General features: G+C 34.2%; 9 protein-coding genes and 2 non-coding genes across 11 annotated transcripts; 5 read left to right on the forward strand and 6 right to left on the reverse strand. All coding sequences in view use genetic code 12, as the record gives it.

Annotated features, from left to right (window-relative positions):
* Positions 1-211: 211 nt before the first annotated feature.
* On the reverse strand, positions 212-312 carry DEHA2E15642r. The gene is made up of 2 exons: positions 275-312; positions 212-248 (listed from the first exon to the last, which is right to left on the reverse strand). It is a non-coding gene; the product is annotated as a tRNA-Lys (tRNA).
* A 480-nt stretch (positions 313-792) lies between these two features.
* Positions 793-2,210, forward strand: DEHA2E15664g (DEHA2E15664p; the record flags this gene model as incomplete). Its single annotated transcript, XM_459984.2, has 2 exons — positions 793-904; positions 958-2,210. 2 exons carry the CDS (start codon positions 793-795, stop codon positions 2,208-2,210), a joined length of 1,365 nt encoding a protein of 454 aa, XP_459984.2.
* Positions 2,211-2,320: 110 nt separating this feature from the next.
* On the reverse strand, positions 2,321-3,124 carry DEHA2E15686g (DEHA2E15686p; the record flags this gene model as incomplete). The annotated part of the gene is made up of 1 exon (XM_459985.1): positions 2,321-3,124. One exon carries the CDS (start codon positions 3,122-3,124, stop codon positions 2,321-2,323), a length of 804 nt encoding a protein of 267 aa, XP_459985.1.
* Positions 3,125-3,253: 129 nt separating this feature from the next.
* DEHA2E15708g (DEHA2E15708p) lies at positions 3,254-3,779 on the reverse strand (the record flags this gene model as incomplete). The annotated part of the gene is made up of 3 exons (XM_459986.2): positions 3,254-3,309; positions 3,377-3,661; positions 3,713-3,779. The coding sequence occupies 3 exons, from the start codon at positions 3,777-3,779 to the stop codon at positions 3,254-3,256; spliced, it is 408 nt and encodes a 135-aa protein (XP_459986.2).
* Positions 3,780-4,062: 283 nt separating this feature from the next.
* DEHA2E15730g (DEHA2E15730p) lies at positions 4,063-4,908 on the reverse strand (the record flags this gene model as incomplete). The annotated part of the gene is made up of 1 exon (XM_459987.1): positions 4,063-4,908. The coding sequence occupies one exon, from the start codon at positions 4,906-4,908 to the stop codon at positions 4,063-4,065; it is 846 nt and encodes a 281-aa protein (XP_459987.2).
* An 899-nt stretch (positions 4,909-5,807) lies between these two features.
* DEHA2E15752g (DEHA2E15752p) lies at positions 5,808-7,421 on the reverse strand (the record flags this gene model as incomplete). Its single annotated transcript, XM_459988.2, has 1 exon — positions 5,808-7,421. One exon carries the CDS (start codon positions 7,419-7,421, stop codon positions 5,808-5,810), a length of 1,614 nt encoding a protein of 537 aa, XP_459988.2.
* Positions 7,422-7,630: 209 nt separating this feature from the next.
* DEHA2E15774g (DEHA2E15774p) lies at positions 7,631-8,518 on the forward strand (the record flags this gene model as incomplete). The annotated part of the gene is made up of 1 exon (XM_459989.1): positions 7,631-8,518. The coding sequence occupies one exon, from the start codon at positions 7,631-7,633 to the stop codon at positions 8,516-8,518; it is 888 nt and encodes a 295-aa protein (XP_459989.2).
* A 195-nt stretch (positions 8,519-8,713) lies between these two features.
* Positions 8,714-11,179, forward strand: DEHA2E15796g (DEHA2E15796p; the record flags this gene model as incomplete). The annotated part of the gene is made up of 1 exon (XM_459990.1): positions 8,714-11,179. The coding sequence occupies one exon, from the start codon at positions 8,714-8,716 to the stop codon at positions 11,177-11,179; it is 2,466 nt and encodes an 821-aa protein (XP_459990.2).
* A 239-nt stretch (positions 11,180-11,418) lies between these two features.
* On the reverse strand, positions 11,419-11,658 carry SNR17. The gene has a single exon (XR_003013369.1). It is a non-coding gene; the product is annotated as a U3 RNA (small nucleolar RNA).
* Positions 11,659-11,701: 43 nt separating this feature from the next.
* On the forward strand, positions 11,702-13,469 carry DEHA2E15840g (DEHA2E15840p; the record flags this gene model as incomplete). The annotated part of the gene is made up of 2 exons (XM_002770445.1): positions 11,702-11,706; positions 11,771-13,469. 2 exons carry the CDS (start codon positions 11,702-11,704, stop codon positions 13,467-13,469), a joined length of 1,704 nt encoding a protein of 567 aa, XP_002770491.1.
* Positions 13,470-13,928: 459 nt separating this feature from the next.
* Positions 13,929-15,458, forward strand: DEHA2E15862g (DEHA2E15862p; the record flags this gene model as incomplete). Its single annotated transcript, XM_459991.2, has 1 exon — positions 13,929-15,458. The coding sequence occupies one exon, from the start codon at positions 13,929-13,931 to the stop codon at positions 15,456-15,458; it is 1,530 nt and encodes a 509-aa protein (XP_459991.2).
* Positions 15,459-16,913: the final 1,455 nt, after the last annotated feature.

Genomic DNA, 16,913 nt, shown 5'->3' on the forward strand with positions numbered 1-16,913 from the left:
TTTGCAAGAATTTTCTTTGCAAACCCAGTACTATTCTATTCTACAAAATAATACATGTCCTTAGCCCGCAAATCGTGTTATGTAGTTGGAGCAACTAATGAAGGAAATGGATAATTCCATTCAGCATCATTAAATAGCATTCATATTAATAATAGCCCTTAATAGCGATATACAATTAAGGAGTGATTAATTAAAAATTAAAAAAAATGGACTCCTCATCAGGGGCTCGAACCCTGGACATTTCGGTCGACTCTTTTGACGAAATCTTTAATCCTTAAAAGCCGAACGCTCTACCAACTGAGCTAATAAGGATTGTCCTTGTCCAAATTAGGAGCAACAATCAATTACATATGTTTGTCCAATGCTTTCTAATTTTCAAGTTAATGATAAATTAATTTATTCTTGTCAAAGAATATACTATAATGGAGTAATAAACGTATGCCTTTGGAACTTACCATAAATTAATGAATTTTAAATTTTTGCAATTAAATTAAGAAATATGCATAAATTCTAGAAATTTACATATATGAAGTTAGACTAGAGTAAAATGACAGAGCTTAAATAAATTATAATAAAATTAAATTAATAATATATTTATTTATTATGTTTACACATATACAAAGCACATATATAAACTTCATTAGCCTTTAGTTAGCATTTAGTAAAAAAAAAGATTTGTCTCGTTTTTGGGTGCAAAAAGAAAATCTATCTTATTTCTGTGGTTGATCTATTTTACAATTCATAATTAAATTATATCTACAAACTAAAAAGCAATATATATAACTCAGGACAATGTATAGACTTCAAACGTATTTAATTGTTTCCTTTATCATTGGATTAGTTCTCAGTATTAGTATTGCAGAAGAAACTCAAACAATTTCGACTAACATTCCTTCATTAAAAGGTAAGTAAAAATATTACAAGAACAGAAATATTGAATTATTCTAACAACGATAGCTATTAATGAAAAGCACCTAAAGGGATTTGATAATCCTTCTAATCTGTCAAATAGCGAAGATATCGAAGATTCATACGACAATCATAATCCTGATGAAAAGATTCCTGAGAAATGCTCTAAAGAAATTAACCATATCGAAAGTTCAGCAGATATGAATAATATTAGAGATTGCAAAATTATTACAGGAGATATTGTTATCAATGACTATAAGGAACCTATTATTGAGTTCGGTGATATTATGAATATATTCGGAAATTTAGATATTCAACGTGCTTCAAGCTTGGTTAGAATTGAAGCAGACAATGTCCATAGAATCGGAAATAGGTTCATATTGAAAGATTTAACTTCACTTAACTCAATTTCTTTCGCATCATTACGGTATGTCAAAATAGTTGATTGGAAAGTGTTACCCATATTGAATGTTGCCCACTTCGGGAATGCAATAAAAGAAACCGAGAGTGTAACTGTTTCTGATACCTCACTAGTTGAATTTCCTGGATTCTTATCTAATAAGTTAGAAATATTAGATATAAATAATAATCGATATCTAGAATCTATTTATTCCAATGTTGAAAAAATTACTGGAAGATTGCACATAGCTGCCAACTCAAGAGATGTACGAGTTTCATTGCCAAAATTACAGTCTGCTAAGAATGTAAGCATTCACGAGGTTTTAGATCTTGATTTAAATAATCTTGAAGAAATTGAGTCATCCATTAACTTTGTTAATAACCTTTTTATCAATTTAAGTTTGCCCGTCCTTAAATCTATTGGGGGTACTTTGAGCTTATTGAAGAATGAAAATCTTGGTAAGGTTGAATTTCCAAATGTAACAGAAATTGGGGGTGGATTAATGATCGTTAATAACACCAAAATTGATAAAATTAATTTTTACCCTAAACTAACAATTATAGGTGGAGCCATCGAATTAGTAGGTAATATTAAAGAGACAAACTTGAAGAATTTAAAATTAGTTAAAGGAAGTGCGAAAATAAAGTCCTCTGATAGTTCATTTGATTGCACTAAATGGACCAAAAGTGAACTTAGTTCAGTAATTAGAGGAGGTAAAATTGAATGTATTAATGCCAACAATGAAAGAATAACCGCCGATACTCCGACAGAAGGGGGAAATAACGACACCGCAGATAATGACGAGCACAGCGTAAAACTAGCTTCGAAAGGTGTGAACTTAAATGCAACAAGGAATTTGAAATATATTTTACTTTTATTCATTTTGATGCTTATCAATTAAACAAGTTTATATTATGATCCATTGATTTAATTATTTGTCTTCACTACTAAGTATTTTGCTATATTCAACCAGACAAAGATTATATTCACTCATTTTCAAGATCCCCGATGTTAGTCTTTATAGATATGTTCATTTACTATATAATTTTTAATATCAGGAGTCACCTTATAAACCCATTCCTTATTATCATTAAGAATATTAGACCTTATACTAGAGGAACTTATCTTGCTTAATTCCAATGATTCATTGTGAGTTAAATAGATGTTAGAAGACCAGTGTTTGGGGATGTATTGTATATTACCCTTGGAAATAGAGTCCAAATAGTCAAATTGTTTCTCTAAGGATATAGAACCATCAGATCGAGTGAGACAGAAAAGATCTGAAGTTTCGAAAAATCCAGCCAACGCAGTTTCCAAGTTATCAGGGAGATAATATTTCGGATCTAAAATTCTAATCAAAGTATCATATCCAACTAAAAACGATAATCGTATATTAGACATTGAAAGCTGTTCATAATTCTTCATATAGGAACAAATGGCTTCTGATTTATCGACAAACTTAGCATGATTGGTTAGTCCCACTTTAACATCTACCCTCAACGATTCATTGATATGGTCGGCTAATTTAAACATCATTTCAATCCTATGATCAAACGATGCCGGTTGAGGAGTTAATTTATCAGCATTATTAACCGATAAGAGAAGTAAAACTATCTTACCATCTGATGGTGGCTCATTATAGTTATAAATTAGTGATTCTCTAACTAATGAATAATGTCCTAAATGCGGAGGATTAAATGATGAATCAAGCACACAAATACGTTTAGCTCTCTTTGTTAATACATTCGATGGAGTGCTGTAAATGATACTAAAAGCTGATCTACTACTTATAAATTCTGTTAATAATTTTGACATAATTCATCAGATTAGATTAGTTGATAAATAATTCGGCGAGGTTCAAATTTAAACTAGGCTGATAATATCAAGAATACGCTTATATTTAAAATTTTATTATACAATTTTCTTTCTAAAGCTATAGATCATTCAAAGCTCATCATGTTTACTAGAGCCAGCAATATCAACTAACTCAGCAACAAAAACTGAATTCTGTTAGTACTCTAATATTAAAAATTAGATAAATAAAATTAGGTGTAAAATAAAACATACCAAGAGTTGCTTTTGCAGGAATAGGACCAACACCTCTATCTCCATACGCTAAATGAGAAGGAATAGTCAATTTTCTTTTTTCACCAATACACATTCTAGTCAATCCTTGATCCCAACCTTGAATAACCTGACCAATGCCCAACTGGAAGGAAATTGGCTGCCCTCTGGAATACGACGAATCAAAGACAGTTCCATCCTCTAATTTACCTTCATAGTGAACGCTAATAAGATCACCAGGCTTTGATTTAACTTTGCACTTGTCGTCAGGTACTGAAGTTAAGATTCCTATAATGTTAGTATACGTTCAAAGAACTAATATATTTGTATTCCACACACCAATCTGGAGTTCAGATGCAAAAGCAATTGCTGTAAGAAAGAGTAAAAAGAGAGATTTTAATAACATGGTTCCCTATAATGAAGAGAAAAGATCCTTTTACATATTTGGCAATATTGAAAAATTTAGTCGCAACGAAGCAGAAAATTGCTATCGTTTTATGTCAATAAAAGGACCTAAATCCCAATACGAATGGCAATCTACGAAAGCGAATCATATGATAATAATCTATTGTACAAGTATATAACTAACCAAACTAAATATTTTCAAAGTAATTTTATACAAAATTTATACCCTTCGTAAATTAAACCCCATAAACCAAACACATAAAGCAAACAAATAGATAAAAATATTAATTTACAAAACAGCGACCATCTTCTAACTCATCGATGGTCGATTCAATAATTTCGTCATCATCATCGTCTTCAACCAATTCAATAGTCGCGTACTTGATCATGTCCCATCTCTTCCAGAATGAAACTACATCGGTTAAATCATCCGAATCAACAAGATCTTGCAAAAAGTACTTCGCTTTGGTAAGACGATCCTTCAACGCTTGTAGCGAAGAAGAGTTCGTTTTGTCACCCGTAGATATGGATGACTGGCGTGACTTTGAAATTTCAAAGTCACTTTCGTAATCGGTAATATCAGTAGTATTACCGAGATAATCTTCATCGTCGGTTGCAATTGACGAAGGTGTATTGTATCCATAAACTTCATCCTCAACAGATGTAGTTACGTCGCAATACCTTGCCCATGCTTCGTCAATGGCACCAACCAAATACTCGAAACAACGAGAGCGCGATGTCTTATCATCATCAGAAACAACCTTCTTATCCAGATCTGATGATGTGCTCATCTTTCTGGGGTTGTTAATGAGAGTACATCCGCTGGTGGATGTGCTATCGTTGGCGTCATTATCCTCCTCGTCATCGCTGTACTTTGAAACTGCTCTGCACAACTCCGAGTCCATACAGAACGAGACCCTCGTCGATGCTCTTCTCTTGGCCTTCACTTGGTCCGCATTGTAGCACGACTGCTCGTCTGATGAATCATCATTCTGATCATCCGATGACGAGTAGCACGCGATTGACGAAGGCAAGAGACTTCCACATATCCTCTTCGAAATAGCAGGACCTTGGAATGAGTTGCGACGCTTAGCTGTTTTGTTGTTGAACACTGGTGAACATAAAGCCATATTAACTCTAATGTCCTGTGGTTATAATGTAGATTGGTATGTCGATTATATAATTATGCCGTAATCAAGTGCGAATCAAACGTCGTGTGATTACCTCAAATATACAACACAAAAAGTTTTAAATACTGGCAATGCACAAACTCTAAAAACGTTTGGTACTGATGTGCCGGCAAATAAAATGTTCTCCCTGAACGTACCAATAAAGGTGTCAGCAAACAAATGGGCGGCTAGATGAAACTAAAGATTCTGAAAAAGCCTGTTGATCAATCTATCAATAATATACGTATACAATACTGTTATATTATTTAATAGATGAAAAAATAGTATAGGTTAATATAAATAATATGTTATATATTAAGTATACCTATAATAAAGGGGGTTTTGAAATGTGTGAACAAGAACTAAAAATGAAAATTAAATCCGGATTTCTGAATGACTTTAATGTAATGACCAAAATTCAGGAATCAGCAATTTATTTAAGACCGCCATGGAACGATGACCGGGTAATTATTTTGCAGTTACCCGCATGTGGATTTGAATGGTGATTGGCCAGACAGGCACAAGGCCTGCTCAAATAGGAGATGTTTCATTTTTTATACCTTAACGGGACAAATATTACATAATCCAAGTTCGGTAGGCTTGCTAGAAAATGTGAGATTATTACATCCAAACACCAAGAACAACACCCATAGAGAGTGATTTGATAGGAATTTGGACTAGCCAGTACTATTATCGACGGCGTCTATATCTCTAGTACAAAAGAATAATAGGTAATGGAGGGTTTGTAATTACAGTAGCTAAATAGAAAACTGTCGTATTAAAATAGTCTGTAGTGAGTGTATTGCAGCATACATTTTGCTGCGAATGTTATGTGCAACCTATCGACATAAGCCCGGGATTCAAAATTCATCTAAGAACTGCTCCGCGATCTTCAACATCGATAAGGAATTGTTGGAGCTGGCAGACTGTACTGGAGTCCGTGAATTGGAGTTGGAGTTGGAGTTGGAGTTGGAGTTGGAGTTGGAATTGGAGTCAGAATTTGAGTTGAACGAAAAGTTGGATGCTGAAGATAAAGGAGCTGCTGGATTCGAAAAGAATTTTGAATACCTAGGATCGGACTTTTTGTCGGTGGTAGAATCTCTGCCCATGTATTTGAGGAGGATATATTCAGCCATGGCTTTTCTCCAAGATGAATCCGTAGACTGGTTTCCCGGTTGCAGGGTGAAATAACCATTGGAAGATGTCATTTCGTCATATAGTTGGTTTAGTTGCAACTGGTTCTCGTGCGTGCCTTTTTCATATCCATATTGATTGCTGACAAGCTTATCATCGTTCAAATGTGACTCCAACGATCTCATAATTTTGATTACGAACGACATGAACTTATTGGCATTTTTACTATTGACAATAAACATCTGGTTATTTATGAACCTTTGGTACAATATTCTGCTTAATGGGATGGTTAGTTTTAAGCCCATGAATAGCAATTTAATTGATATAATAATGCACAGTTGCAATTTATCAATTAGTAAGTCGTTGTCAGTTTTATCATTTGTGGTATCGTCGCACATATCTTCATCAGACATAAATCTGTTCCTACTAGCTGCAGATATTCCTTCTACATCGTAACATAACTCTTCCCTTAATTGTGTATATAATTCAACCTTCGTATCATAATCTAATGATACTAAAAGTGAATTAACCGGCGACTTGTTGTCTACTGTTCTCACAATCTGGTCGATTTCGGTATTGGCCGCATCGTAAGACTCTTTCGACATTGACTCGAGATCCAGTCCTTTGTCAGATACTTCCGAGCCTTCCTTCTTGAACGGAGTAAAATGCAATACGTTATTACAAGCTATGCCAATAATGTTTGAAATATCCATAAGCTTGTCCAGGAGCTTGTAATCATATACATCCAACAAACCAATAACGTTCCTCTTCAAGTCGCTCGATGTGTCTTGTAATACAACATCAAGGTTCTTGTCTACCAACTCGTCAAATTTTTTATTCTGCTCATTAAGATATCTTTCTATTCTTATTGTCTTCATATCACAATCTTCATTCTTCTCTTCCACGGTACTGAGTATTTTAGATTGTCCATATTTATTTTCTGGGATATATAATTGACTCTGATTAAGCAGTGAGTGAATGAGTGTATCACTAGTATCACTACCATCGCTCCTTACTTTATCAGACGTTTCCTTGTTTTTTAATCGGTTAATCGGAGACGTTTCAATCGAGAAATCATCAAATGTATCGCAGTAATTCAAACAACTCAATTCCAAAGTAGGGCCCACCCTATTCTTCTTACTCATTTGATCCGATCGATTACTTATTATTCTATTATGAATCGTATCCCGAGGCGAAAGCTCTGCAGCGGTTGATATTCCAAGTGCTGATAATGGCTCATCTATTCTTTCATCATTCTCATGTCCAATTAAAGACGTGGGGAGATATCCAGAATACGGCATTTTCCGTACCACCTTGCCTAATACTTCTCTCACGACCATATTAAATGATATATGCCAATACGATTATTTTACGTGTTGTAGCACACTATTCAAGAAGTGTTACTTACCAATTAATGTGATAAATATATTTTTAAGGCTATATATAAATCACATGCTCACGCAGCAATCATTTGCAACTATCAAGGATTGATGTTATAACGCAACGATAGGAATAATTTGTATTCTTTCAAGTGAAGATCAATATTAGCATGTCATCGTTTGTAATCAAATATATTACGAATAGGATATTCAAAGATAACCAGTGGACTAGATTTGGGGTGGAAGATCCATATTATGAATATGTACCAATGGATATAGGGAAGAATGAAAAAGTGAAGTATAAGAAAACTCCCAGGAGAGTGCCAGACGGATTATCCAAAAATGATGAAACAATATTGCAAAAGGTGAAGAAGAAGGCGTATAGGTATGATATGTGGTTTTCTTTTTTGGGTATCAAGTTTGGTTTTACTAATATTGTTGGAATAATTCCTATCGCTGGAACCATTGTTTCCACGTATTGGTCGTTGACACTTTTGCAGACGGCAAGACAATTGGATGATGGGTTGCCTTTGGACTTGCAACTATTATTCTTATTAAATATTGTAATTGACTTTTTGTTGGGATTAATCCCTATAGTTGGTGATTTAGTTGAAGTGGGTTATAAGTCGAACCTGAGAAACTTTCTCTTGTTGGAGAAGCATTTGACCCGCGTTGGAGAAAAGAACATGGGCATAATCGGCGAAGATGAAGTGAGACCCAGCTTCATTAATGATAAAATACAGCCGTTTGTGGATACTAAGGTTAAACCTGGTGCTATTAAGGCTGGAGAACAGATAAAGTCGTATATTCATTCGGGGTCTGAGTCCCCTAACGTTGCTGCGTTACGCTCTCTGCCAGCAACTACACAGGCCCACCCAACAACAGTGACTACATCTTCGTACGAAAGTCCGCTTTCTCTAAACGGAGACAGAAATGACAAATCTAGTGAAGATACTAAGTCTATAAGAAGCTTATCCTCCACCTTAGGTAAAAAGGTTAATTATGTTGACTTAGATGAAGATGAAAAGTTTTTGTCTCACCATGTTATCAACAAGTAATCACATATTAGGTGATTATCATTGATATGTATGCCTTAAAATTATGTTTTATAGTATATAGACTTATTTGCCTTGGACTTTTCAGGCTTGGAATATATTCTCGATTAATTTTAGATTTTTTTTGGCCTCACAATATTCGATATTCAGAATAATCACCGTTTAAATTTAATTGTTAGAAATTCAGATATATTCAGAATGGTCGACAAGGACGCCAATAATGAACTTGATAGTATACCACTTGTATCCGAACAAGTGACTAATGGAGAAAATGGCGAATTGAATATCAAAGCACTGGAATCTACTGTTGGATCAAACGGCGCAGTCGCTGACCACGAGGAATCTGAGACCAATAATCAAACAGCTGTAGATAATACAGAAAATGATACATTGGATAAGGATAAATTAGACGCACAACCGAATCATAACGAACAACAAAGAGAAGCAGACTTACTGGATGCTTTTTCTGTGAAGATACAGGATGAACTGGTTAATGATAAAACTTCAGAGCCTGATGAAAATAAAGATACAGCGTCACGGAAATCAATGGATGGAATATTGAACTTATCAGAGAATAATTTAGATGCAACCAAGCCAGAGGCATCGGAGCAAGAATTAAATCCAAGCTTGCACAACTTGATGAGTGCGTGTCAACAGGGTGATTTAACTAAAGTTAGTGAGTTAATTTCTAATGGAGAAGTCAAAGCAAACGATACGTTTAGCGATGGCATTACTGCGTTGCATTGGGCGGCAATAAATAATAGATTGACTATAGTTAAATACTTAATTGAGAATGATCACTCCAAAGCAGATCCAAATTTGTTAGGAGGTGAATTGAAGGCATCGCCATTACATTGGGCGTGTCGTAATGGATTAGTATACATTGTTGACTATTTTATTGTCCATACAGATGCTGATCCAACATTGAGGGATTCCCAGTCATATAATGCATTGCATTTAGCAGTTCATAGCTCAAACATCACGTTAATTATTTATCTCTTACTCAGTTGTTGCGGATCAACATCCACGTCTAAACAGCTATATGTGGATGAATCAGATAATTGTGATCGTACAAGTTTGCATTGGGCTGCTTACCAAGGAGACTTATTAACTATTAATGCATTATTAAAATTTGGTGCTGATGTTTCGAAGATTGATAAGAATTTATTTATTCCTTTACATTGGGCATTTATGAAAGGTTACAAGACCGTTTTGAAGGTTTTAGCCGGCGCAGGATCTAATATATTTGCGAAGAACGATCAAGGTAAGGATTCTTTTGAGGTTGCAAAAGATATGAATTGCTATGATACTTGGATAAAAGTGTTGAAGGAATGTGGTAGGAATCCCAAAAATCATTGGGAAATGAAAACTATCTATTTGAATCCAAAAATAGGCAAATTAGTAACGTTTTTCACCCCATATATTATTTTACCTATAATGTTCCAAGTCTGTTCTTTTTATAACGGGTTTGTGATTCCTAAATTATTTTTTTCAGTGGTATTATTTGCTGGATCAATTTATATCTTGCAAAAGCTTGTTATACCAACTTACTTAGCAGAAGAAAAGGCCATACCAAAATCTCCGCTATTGGCAGGGATCTTTTCAGGTACTGCTTTTTGGTGCATTGTAACTTGGGCTTTCAATATCATACCTACGCTTCTCTTTAAGAAATTCATTTCCAATCTTGTTTTGAGTGCTTTCATATATTTATTTGTCTGGTCTTTCTTTAAAGCTATGTTTATTAACCCTGGATATGTTCCTGTTCCAAGTGATAATAGTGTTACACTAGATCAAGTGAAAGATTTAATTAAGATTGGGAGATTTGATACCGATAATTTCTGTGTCAATACGTTTGTTCGTAAGCCATTAAGATCAAAATATTCCAGATTTAATAAGAAGTTGATCGCTAGATTTGATCATTACTGTCCATGGGTATATAATGATATAGGGGTGAGAAATCACAAGTTATTCGTGGTGTTTGTTTACTCTTTGAACTTGGCAGTTCTTCTTTTTACACATTTATCAATTAAACTATTCAAAAATACAGAAAAGATGAGTGGGTATGATAGTGATGATGAATCTCAGAAGTGCTGGTTATTATCAGATGAATTATGCGTGGGCTATAAATCTCATCACTTTCAATTTAATTTAATGCTTTGGTGCTTGATACAATACATTTGGATAGCCTTCCTTTGTTTGGTTCAAACATTCCAAATTTTGAAAGGGTTAACAACCTGGGAATTTAGTTCATTAAATAATAGGTTACAGACCCATAATGGTTACAACCATTCTACTTTACCAAAAGACTTTGATTTGACATCATCTAATACCAATAGATATAACTCTCCTAAGCAAAGTAATGGCCTTAGTATATGCTTGAAATTAATTGGATTAGATCAAGTTGTATTAGCTATAAAATTAGGGATAAAATCAATCTTTTCGCATACATCGAGTGTTGAAACCTATGATCCGCTAAATGAATTTGAAATTCCAACGGACTATGGGTTTAGGACAAATTGGTTAGATTTTTGGTTCATTGGTGACATTGAATGGAGAAACATATTTTATTTACCTATAGAGGGTGAGAATAATTTAAATCGAACAGTCGTTGACTACTACAAACTATACGAATACCCTCCAAAACTAGCAGATGTGGATGCTTGATATTTAGAGAGAATAGAAATTATTAATAACCTTCAGTGTAAACATAAATAAAATAATTATCATATAATACTCTTATTGTATAACAATGTTTGGATTTTAACAACTCCAGTTAACGCGCTTGGTAAATTTTTACAGAAAAAAGTGAAGTAAACGAACGTTTATTCAATATGTAGGATATTTAGGTCGACATAACAACATTGATAATGAACTATAGTCACTATTGAAATAAATTTCAAAGTAACTTGTCAGACAGCCACTTACACCCACCCTAGTTTAAAACATCCGAAGAAGTATATAAAAAAGGGTAAAGATCATCGCTCCTTTTGTAAAGATGAGGAATAAATTCCAAATCTTCAAGATAAAAGGCAAACAAATAATAGATGACCGAATCGCTAAGGATTACAGACAAGCTAAATATAGTTCTCACTTTGAGGGTATAAGGGTATCTCACTCATCAACCAAGTTGGATTCAGTGGCTCTTTTGAAGAGTCAAAGAGGGACGTGACCTATAGAAATGATCCTATGAAGTACGTCGACAAAGAAAAAAAAGGAAAACCATCAAAATAACTTCTGATTAACGCACTTATATAGTTTTTCAGATGGTTACGAACCAACGCACACATCTTCAAAGTTTTTTATTTTTAGGGCACCGTTACACCGGGTAACAATTGCTATACTTCTGGTCTATTTAGGGTTTTTTATAGATACTAGGTGTTTAATAACTAAAGAAGATGCCATGTTTAGGAAAAGAAATGGATATTTTGACAAGTTAGAATGCCCAGAACTACGTAAGAACAAAAAGTGTACGATTCTCAATTGTATTTTCAACCATGAATTGGAACTGAAAGCAATTAATTCTAGGAAAAGGTCTCTAGATACTGATGAATTGCCAAAACCGGTCAAGAAACCTGATCAATCAGATAAACATATAGTGGAAGTAGAGAAAGCACAAGATACCTCCTATACAATTCCAAAGGCTATAAATCATTTACAAATACCCAGGTCAGATAGAACTATCAATGTCAAAAAGATTGCTAATCATTATCTCAGTTTGAATCACGATACACCAAATAAAGATGCAATTGAAAAAGAACACGAGATTGCAGATAGCAGTAATAATGTAGAGGAATATAGGGCCCGTATTAAGACGTTGTTGGAAGGAGACAAAGAAGCAAGCGTTGAAGATCCGAAATTTATATTACCAAAAGAGATCAAGCTGACTGCACCTGCAACAATTCAAGTAAGGAAAAAATTCATCCAGATTATGATTGATGCATTGAAGAAGAATGATCCTAATATACGAACTCCTATATTAAAAGCCACAGAAGAAGAGTTCAAAGTTGCTATTGAGTGCTCGGCAAATACTTATCCACAATCAATTAAGAGGAAAATTTATGAATTGAGTAACCCAGAGAAATTTGAGAAGAAGTCTAAAAAGCTTACCGATTCTGAGTATCTTTCTAAATTAGAGGAATTAGTCATACCAAGAGAAACACTCATAAAATATGGGTATATCATGAATATTCCGAGTGCAGTGGTACCAGAGAATGTCAGAACATGTAGAAGATGTAACAATGAATTCAAGCTACACGAACAACTCAAGCCCATACAATGTCATTATCATTTTGGAAAAGTAATTAAAAAAGACTCATTTAACAAAGTATACGAATGTTGTGGAGGTATCGTTGGCGGCGAAACAGATTGCTGTGAAGTTTCAGAACATCATGTCTTTTACTGGAATAATCCAGAAGAAATGCAATATGCATTACCATTTCATAAGACAAGTGAATTGCTTGGTGTGAATAGCCAAAGTTTTAAAGCTGTTGGCATTGATTGCGAAATGGGGTTTACTACTAGAGGCTTCGAATTATTGAGAATTACAGCTGTCGATTTTTTCAGTGGCGAAGATATTATTGATATTTTAGTCCGACCAAAGGGTGATGTTATTGACTTGAATACGAGGTGGTCTGGAATTGCAGAAATCAAAGAAGAAGCAATGAATTTTGAGGATCTGATCAAACTTCTAGGTGAAGTTATTGATTCTAATACCATTCTAATTGGCCATGGACTTGAAAATGATGTGAATTCTATGAGACTTATACATGAAAGAATAATTGATACTGCCGTGTTATATCCAAAGCACAAGACATCTCCTAAGTTCAGATTCCCTCTTAAATACTTAACTTTCAAGTATTTAGGCAGAACTATTCAATCAGGAGAACACGACAGTAGCGAAGATTCCCTTGCGGCTATTGACGTAGTTAAATATTTTATAAATCAAGATCCATAGTTAGTGCTGTTCACAATATACCTGACACTGGCTGCAAAATATATATAATTTTTGCAGCATCTCACATTAAATGAAGATAATTATTCAATGAAGAGTACTTTTGCCATGCATGTATTAATATCTGGAATAAAGTACACAACAAAAGGATTCAAGCAATTATCGCTTCCTTTTTTTGCATTTGCTAATATTACCGTTTAGTATATATATTTACTCAATAATTACCTATTGTAATCCAAACTTGTAATACTTGATACTTCATTTGTATAAGTTGATCCATTCTATTGAGCATGTAAAATCAATTATAAAAGCCTGCTCTCAAGATAATGTTATCCTCCATATGTCATGAATAATCCCATTCTAATTGTATTTTTTCATTCATGAACTTTTCTATATTTCGTGGGAAAGAATAATATCAAAAAATGTGAACAAGTTAGAGCATTTATTGGATATTATTTGGCAATGTTTAGTATACATCCTTCTATGTGGGACTTTTCTTCATCGATTTTTTTTGCAATCTGTGCGATGGTCATATGTAGTATACAACCCCCACATTGCTATGACGATAAAAATAGAATATACTTTTTAGATTTATCAAGAACAAGTAACAAGTATCAGGAGATGTCTTTGAAGGTAGTTATATTGATTGGAGGTGAGACTACCGGTACAAGGTTTAGACCTTTGTCTATGGATACACCCAAAGTTTTATTCCCAATCGCAGGTAAACCCTTGATAAGCCATATAGTTCAAAAAATAGCTGAATTAGGGGAAGGTGAGTTAATTGAAGTTTTTCTCCTTGGATATTTCACTGATTTGAAACCGTTTGATGAATATATTGCAGAGGCTAAGAAAGAATATTCTAACGTGAATATAAAATATTTGACAGAACCGTATTCTATGGGGACTGGAGGTGGCCTTTATTACTTTAGGGATGAAATATTTGGTGATGGGACATGCGAGGAATTATTGGTTATTCATGGAGATATTGTATGTAATTACCCCTTCAAAGAATTAATCCAATTCTATAAAAAAAGTAATGCAGACTCTGTGATTATGGGAATCAACCCTTTGCTTCTTATGAATAATTATCAGAACAAGACTCAAATTCAGAACCACACTCCATTCAAGGTGTATGATAATATCGATACTTTTAGTAAATATGGTACGATAATTGCCAATAAGTCGGATTCTAAGATTGTCCATTATGTTGAAAAGCCTTCTTCCAAGTTCTCAGAATTTCAATTACAAACAGAGTACAACACATTAATTAATGGAGGGGTCTACGTTTTTGACAAGTCAATATTAGAGTTTCTTGCAAAGGCACAAAGTCATAAGTCTTCAAAGTGTAAAGAATATGATAGGCATAATCTAGACAACGAGTCTATAAACTCCAACGTACTTTCCCTCGAATTGGACGTTTTGAAGTTCCTACCTGAAGCCAAGAACCGGTTCTTAACATATAAATCGGATAGTTTTTGGAATCAATTGAAAACCCCCATTTCCGCTTTATTTGCAAACATCTTTTTCTTGGAAGAATACAAGAAAAATCACGTTTGCAATCCTTTGGCAACTCCTTCAGATAAGGTAATATCACCAGTTAGGGCGTCAAATTTTGTAACAACTTCAGAAAATTATATAATCGGGCCAAATGTTTCGCTTGGTAGGAATGTTAAGATTGGAAATGGTGTCAGAATTAAAAATTGTATCATCTCAGATAATGTCACTATCGGTGATAACTCCTTTGTTGCAAATGCCATTATTTCTAAAGACGTCAAAATTGGAAGATGGTGTCGTATTGAAGGAACATTTACTAATGACACGACTAGCAAGGATATAAATCAGGTCAGGTCAGACGGCTACTATAAGCTTATCAATAATATAGTTGTTTTATGTCAAAATACAGTTGTGCATAACCAGGTTTTTGTTTACAATTCAATCGTTTTGCCTCATAAGGAATTAAAAAATGATGTGAAATATGAAATCATCATGTGAAGAATAAGAGACGACTATATGGGACAAGACAAAGTGAAATCTTCAGTGCAATGGTGCTCAATGTTACATTTTAGCAGAGTATATGTCATTTACTTTGCTGAATATCGTCTTTCAAATTTATACGTTTGCAAAATCATACCTATTAGAGTATCTTCCCTTTTTTTCTATAATATATTGATTTTAAATTATTAGTTATAATTGTAAATTGTAGAGTCATGTCAGAAAACCACAATGAAATTGCAAATATAGTACTTGAAATTGTTGCTTGGTGTACAGATGCAAAAAAAAAGAATCAATTGCAACAAGACGCGATCTACATCCAAAACGCGATTATGGTGTTTTGATAATGAAATCAAATAGATTTTAACATCCTCATTCTCTAAAGTATCTTTTAATTAAAATTTCTTTATACGACTTGAACATGTCACTGAAGTTGAAGAAACCGTCTACTCCAAATAAGAGTGTAAGTAAGGTGAATGGAGCTTCCTCAGGAAGTGGTTCCAAGAAGAAGCAACTGTCTCTTATGTCATTCTTTAAGCCTGCTAGTAAACCTGGACAGGAGTCTTCCCCATTAAAAAGCAAAAACAATAGTGAATTTAAGGATGGAAGCGATAAAGAGAATGAAAGTATACTAGAAGACACCCAATTAACAGATACACCTTTAACTTCAGAAACCAGTGCCGCCGTGGATACTACATACAAAAGATCAAAGCCCGACTTTCCAGAGTCTTCGCCAGTCAAACAAGAAAACCTACATGAGAATCCTAAAAAACCATTATCGGATTCATCAAACAATGCTGTTCCTGATTCGAGCCCAGTTTCGAAACGTAGTTCGAATAAATCTATCAGCTACGCGGAATCCGACGCGGAAGAGGATGCTAATATTTCTCATGCATCTCGCAAAAGAAGAAAGATCGTGGAAAGTGATGATGATGAAGATGAATTCAATCCAGGAGACGCAGAAGCTGATGAAGATGATGACGAAGATGATGATATGAGTGACTTTGTCGTGGATGATAACGATGAGAGCGGGATAGATGATGACGAAGGGAGTGGGATAGAAAATGAAGACAAAGAAGTAGAAGATATCAGTATAACAAAACCTAAGAAGAAGATTAGAGCTTCTGCAAAAACAGAAGTAAAAAAGATCAACACAGACACTGCTCCACCAGGTCATAGCTCATTAGGCAATAAATTTAAGGCAAATTCTTCTTACACTGTATCTTCAGATTCATTGCCCAAACCAAAGGTTTCAAGTCCATCTTCAACTATGACCAAGAATAATAAGTTTTCAAAAGAAAATGAAGAAAGATATCAATGGTTGGTTAATATTAAAGATGCAGAGAAGAGAACGCCCGATGATCCTAATTATGATTCAAGAACGTTATATGTTCCTTCATCAGCCTGGTCAAAATTTACTGCATTCGAGAAACAATACTGGGAGATTAAATCTAT

The sequence above is a fragment of the Debaryomyces hansenii genome (genome assembly GCF_000006445.2).
Source record: "Debaryomyces hansenii CBS767 chromosome E complete sequence".
In the NCBI taxonomy this organism is placed as follows: Eukaryota; Fungi; Ascomycota; class Pichiomycetes; order Serinales; family Debaryomycetaceae; genus Debaryomyces; species Debaryomyces hansenii.